The 6,125-nt window shown below is 56.6% G+C and overlaps 1 protein-coding gene across 1 annotated transcript in view; it reads left to right on the top strand.

The window, feature by feature from the left end:
- Positions 1 to 6,125, top strand: part of MYO5B (myosin VB) — a 168,043-nt gene that overhangs the window by 106,881 nt on the left and 55,037 nt on the right. Inside the window, 1 exon segment of the mRNA XM_045296048.1 lies at positions 1,533 to 1,772. Coding sequence (XP_045151983.1) covers positions 1,533 to 1,772 — 240 coding nt within the window.

The raw sequence follows: 6,125 nt of genomic DNA, 5'->3' as shown, positions 1-6,125 counted from the left end.
AAAAAAAAAAAAAAAGAACGGGCAGTGGTGTCCAAATGGAAACTCCCCGTTCTTCTAAAATGAGCTGCTCTCTCTTCTCTCGTAAGGAAATAGCCTGCTCTACAAGTCAGGGAAGTAAAGCACTACATTGATAACCAAAAATAACTGCCATAAGGCCAGCGTCAGAGTAGAGCACCCCAGAGCATCAGACGAGGCGACTTCCAAAAGCACCTGGAGCGACGCTGAGACCAGAAGCAGCGGTTCTCAGCCTGTGGGTCGAGACCCCTTTGGGGGTCCAATGACCCTTTCACAGGGGTCGCCCAATTCATAACAGTAGCAAAATGGCAGTGATGAAGTTGCAATGGAAATCATTTTATGGTTTGGGGGGTCATCACAACATGAGGACTATATTAAAGGGTCATGGCATTAGGAAGGTTGAGAACCACTGAACTGGGTGGTACCCAATGGCCACTACCAACGGCTCTGAAAGCCCCGGATAGAGTGGGTTGAGAAGGTGGCACTGAATTCATGGAGACCAGGCTTGCTGGTCAGTTAGAGGCCATGTCCCTGTCACCACCCGTGACTCACCTCTCAGCCAAACAGCAGAGCGGTCTGGAAGGGCAACAGAAATAGCAGGGGTGTGTGCACACCTTCTGATGAGCGTTGGAGGTCACGACTACAGCCTCTCCTTAGGAGGGGAGGAGGGACAGAAATGGGAGCTGCAGGGAGGAGGGGGATGTACGGTGGGTGGCCCAGTGAAGGGATGGCCACAGGTGGGTTGAAACAAAAGGTGTCCGAATTGTCGGCTGCAGACAGACGATGCCCTCTGTGAGCCGGCACCCGATGGACAGCCGTCATTGCATTTTCTCCACTCGCTTTTTGAAGCGCCCCCAGCCCCCGTACAGCCTCCCCAAAGCCAGTGGGAGAACCTGATGCCCTCGAGAGGTTGGTGACGTGGGAGGCACAGCAAGCTTGCCGTCGGACCCCGGCTCTGGGCTCCCAGCTCCGGAGTTAGGGTTTCAAGTCTGTTCATCTCGCAGCAGGTCTGCTTCTGGGTTGATTGCTTTAGCCTGTACCCTGTTCCCAGGGCGGGAGCCCCCATGCTGTTCTGTGTTCCCTCTGGAGGCTGCCTGCAGGGTGGGGAAAAGCAGTGACTCCCTCGCTGGGCTGTGTGGGCACAAGGGAGGGCCCCTCAGTCCCTCCCCAGCTCGCCAGCTCCAGGACGGCCCCTCCTCTGCTCAGCTGGGGGGTTTTTAATGACCCTCCAAGTTTGAGGTTCGTAGACCGCGGTTTCCCACCCAGAGAAACACAGTCACATTCAATCTGATGGCAGCTGCTCGCGGGGCTGCAGAACCTCTCAAAAACACAATCACAGAGCCAACTGCCACCAAAGCATTCGGTCTGGAGGCGGCAGCACCCCCCCCCCTTCTAGCAGCCCAGGCAGACCTGTGCGCCCCGTCCACACAGCGGCATCAATTTCCCTCCCACCTGGCCTACAGCGAGCCCCCTCACCCCCCTCCACAGTGGTGAGCCTGTGACTCCGTCCCCAACAGGTCCTCCTGGAGCACAAGGCCACCGTCATCCAGAAGCACGTGCGGGGCTGGGTGACACGCCGGTGCTTCCAGCGCCTGCGGGCTGCGGCCGTGGTCCTCCAGTGTGCCTTCCGGAGCCTCCAGGCCAGGCGGGAGCTTAAGGCTCTCAAGATCGAGGCCCGCTCAGCTGAGCACCTGAAGCGTCTCAACGTGGGCATGGAGAACAAGGTGGTGCAGCTGCAGCGGAAGATTGACGACCAGGTCAGTGTCCCGGGCATCCACCAACATGCCAGGAGTGCAGGGGCCTGGTGTGTGGGTGTGTCAGGGGGTGGGGACACCCACAGCCTCCACAGGAAGCTGCAGGGGCCAGAGGCCCAGGGAGCACAGTTTCACAGTGTGCAACTACCTCCCAGAACATTCCCAGCAACCCTGTGGTGCGTACATCCATGGCCCCTCCCAGCCTCGCCAAGACCATGTGTGTCTCCATCCTGGGGGCCTGGGGCTTCCTGACCTTACCTGGCCAAAGCGGCTTTGTAGATATGGTGACATTCAGGATCTCCAGGAGGAAGGGGAACTTGCCCTGGTTGGTTGGTGGTGACGCTGGGTCAGGGAGGACCACCCCTGCCCCCTGGGGTTAATAAATAAAGATAGTTGCCATAAGGCCACTCGGCTCTGACTTGTCAACCCCACAGGGTGCAACCGCACAGGGATATTATGACTGTGACCTTTAGGTAGGACACTTCTTCACTGTCCTTCAGTTAGTGACCAGAGAACTTACCCAGGCCTGCGGCTCAGAGGGACAGAGGGGTGGAGAGGAAGCACGGGCAGGGCAGAGGGGAGAGGGTGACACTGGGAAGTGTCAGCAAAGAGTGGACCAAGGTGATGGTGGTGGCCGTGGCAGCAATAGCTCGGCTGTAGCCTGAAGAGCTGCTCACCTATCACAGGTTCACCTTCCGAGCCAAGCTCAACCCCAGCGGGAAGGGACCAGCCTCTGCTCAGCCTTGGCCTCCATCCTCGGGCCCTGTGCTGACATTGCCGGCTTAAAGCCGCCGTGGGAGGTTAAAAATAGACCTAGTATTTCACAGTCCACGTGCCGGAGCTTCAAAGAGAAATGAATTGAAAAGGCCTATTTTTAAAGAAAGCGTTTTTGCCTTACACTTCCTGCCTAGTTAGCGTCTGTGAGGGTTGGCAGGTGTGCACCACCTGGGCAGGCTGCCCTGGGTGCTGAGCGTGGTCGGGGTGAGACCAGGGAGGGGAGCGGGGGACACTGGGTTTTGTTTCCTCAATCCACCCTCCCCGGGTTGCCTGACCACACGCCTTTCACCCTTCTGAGTGCCTGCTACTGATCCCACCACAACCCCGGGAGAGAAATATCACCACCGTTCCCGTTTTTAAAGACGAGGAAACTGAGACCCCATCTCCCTCAGCTGGCGGCACAGTGGGACTGGCATCCGGTGGTCAGGGGCCAGTCTGTGCTGCCCCCCCCCATCCCTGACTCTAAGAGCCTGGCCCTTGGGGACGGTTGGGTGCACATCAGGGGAGTTTTCCGGCTATGCCAAGCCTTAGCCTGGTTTGGGGTTCATGCTGACACAGCTGACCATCTTGTCCTTGGGGCGGGCCGGCTTTGGTGGTGGACTGTGTGGCACGGTGTAGAACATGCTTGGAGCTCTATCTTGGGTGACAGCATCGGTGTAAGCAGATGCTGGTCAGGTGGGGTCCCGGGCAGGGAGCCAGCCACTGGAAAGTGCCTGGTGTCACTGCACCACCATCACCACCCCAGCCCTGTCCTGCATGTGGCTATCAGCCAGAAGGAGAGGGTCCGAGAGTGTGAGGGATGCCCCAGCTTTATGACAGCACCTGCCCAGGCAGCAGCAGGAGCGGCCAGAGTCCCATCCAGACTGGAAGCTAGGTTCTGCCTCAGGCGCACCTGCAGCGTGTGTTCTCAGCCAGACACACAGCCTTAGCTCTGGCTGGGTGCTGGGTTCTTCACGGGCAGTTGGCCCCAGGAGGTCTCCAGGGAACCTTCTAGTTCAGCCAGGCACCAGTGCCAGCCCCAGGGGCTGGGCCAGGCGGCTCTGTGGGGTCACCCTGGAATGTGTTAAAACAGCCAAGGCCAGGTTGGTCTTAGTGCCTCGCTTTGGACACCCTGATCCTGGGACAGGATACCAGTTGGAGGTCAAGTTCCCAAGCCAACAGCAGACAGGAAGAAATTGGGTTGTCGGGGGTGGGTGGGGATGGGAGGTTTGAGAGCAGCAAGCTCCCTTTTGAGCTGCTCGGAGCTGTCCCTGGTCCTGAAGTGCTGAGACAGTGATATATGTATATATATATATTTTTTCATAATCTGTGAGAATTACAGTCTCAGAAACTCACAGGGACAGTTCTACCCAGTCCCATAGGGCTGCTTTAAGTCAGCATCAACTCGATGGCAGTGAGTTTGGGTGAGGCAGTGACAGCACCTGGGTAGCATAATGGATTGGGAGTTGGGCTGCCAACCGCAAGGCCAGCAGTTTGAAGCCACCAGCTGCTCTATGGAAAAAAACGAGGCTTTCTACTCCTGTAAAGAGTTACAGTCGCAGAGACCTCCGGGGTCAGTTCTGCCTCCCAGCAGAGTTGCTGGCACAGAATCAGCTTGCTGGCTCGCTGGCAGTGGGTTTGGCTTGGGTGTTTGTTTTGCTCTGTTTGGGGCGATGTGGGGAGCTCAGCCCACACTGTCCTTCAGCAGTGAATATGGTGTCAGTCTCCTGGGACCACGTGGGACAGTCTCCCTGGTGTGGCGCCCTATTCACTCAGGTTAGTTCTCGAAAGGGACCAAAATGATGTCACTCACGGAATCAGTTGGTTGACAGCCTGGCTTTAGGCCCCTCTGAGCGTACAGGTAAACTTCAATAGAGTTTACCTAAGCAAAGTAGCACTTTGAATCACTTTGGTTCCATTCGCTTAGTAGGTGCTCATGTCATTGGCTAAATTGCTTATATTCCCACTCACAGCACGCCACCCAGGGGGGGAGCGTCCTCGGTGGCCCTCTCTGAGAAATGAGGGATTTTTCCCCACACCTTGACCACAGACAATTTCTTTGTGGCATTCAATGCATTCATTCTCCAGGGCCTGAGCCATGCACTGGGCTGCTCACCAAAAGGCTGGGAGTTCAAACCCACCAGAAGCTCCACAGGAGAAGACCGGCTGTCTGTGCTATAAAGGCCGCAGCCTAGCGAAGCCCATGGGGGTGCTCCTGGGTCAGATGACTGCTGTGATCTGGCATGGATGCGGCAGCCCAGGCTATCGTTATAGGAGTTACTGTGTGGGCAGCTCACTCCCAAATGTGGTCATAACCACACATGGGCATCTCACTGTCTCGGAGACAATTCCAACTCGTGTTGACCCTACAGGACAGAGTAGAACCGCCCCTGTGGGTTTCAGAGACTGTGAGTTTCACAGCAGTAGAAGGTGTTGTCTTTCTCTACAGAGCGGCTGGCAGATTCGAACTGCTAACTTCCTAGTTTGTAGCCCCACGTGTCAACCCACTATAGAGGCTAGGATTTAGAACACGTATTTGAGGAAATGGGGAGAGGATGCAGTTGAACCCCTAACACTGGCTTAACCAAACCTTGAACGGTAAGAATGAGCTTTTGAGATAAAGCCCCAAAGAGCAGAGTCCGCCCTGAGCAGCGCTGCCAGAGTCCTGACTGCTGGCTGAGGGACAGTCCCTCCCTGAAGCCCCATTGCCTGGGTCACAGACCCCTCCGCCTCCAGGAGACCCAGAGCAGCGTGCACAGACACACACCTGCTGCTTCAGCGAGGTCCCAGTTTGCGATGACTCCGACCAGGCTGCAGACCAGGTGAGCAATCTATCAGACAGGCTGTGCCTGGATGGTCCCCGCCAATGGGAGGGGCTTTGTCTCGATCCCCTCAGAAACACACGGCTTGTGCACCGGCACCAGGACCGCAGGCATGAGCCCCTGGCCCTCTCTTTCCGCCACGGCTCCTGCTTTCTACGCAGGGCCTTTTCTGCTAGGACTCGGCAACGGATTCTTGTCACACACACCACCACCACCACCACTGTCTCCACCACCGCCACCACCGCCGCCGCCACCAGCTTATTGGTATTTTCACTGGCAGTTGTGCTGGATGCAGAATGAATGATCAGTGACTGTTGCTAACCTCAAAGTTGGCGCAGTTCAAACCCACCAGCCGCTTTTTAGAAGAATGAGGGAGGTGGTGTGCACCTGTCAATCTGGTTCAGCCTCTGAAGCCTCATGCAGGGATACAGGGTCCTGGAGGGTCAGAATGGACTGCACAGCAGTGGATTTGAGTTTGGTTTGCTTGATGCTCGATTCTTTGGGGAGCCGGACTTTCCCCCCTCCCTGTCCCCATTGACTACTTGTAGCTGAGCCCTCCTGCGGCCCCAGCATCTGACAGTAGGTTTTCCCATCTGAGGAATGGCAAGTGTTAGGGGTCCAACTGCATCCTCTCCCTAATTCCTCAAATATGTGCTGTAAATCCTAGCCTCTCTAGTGGGTGGCATGTGGGGCTACTAACTACGAGGTCAACAGTTCCAACCCGCCAGCCGCTCTGTGAGAAAGACAGCACCTTCTACTGCTGTAAGGCTGAACGTCC

This window comes from Echinops telfairi, unplaced genomic scaffold (genome assembly GCF_000313985.2).
Source record: "Echinops telfairi isolate 266 unplaced genomic scaffold, ASM31398v2 ScPeMD7_7400;HRSCAF=8409, whole genome shotgun sequence".
Classification (NCBI taxonomy): Eukaryota; Metazoa; Chordata; class Mammalia; order Afrosoricida; family Tenrecidae; genus Echinops; species Echinops telfairi.
Note: the sequence above shows the minus strand (reverse complement) of the source record. Positions and strands in the feature narration are given on the sequence as shown.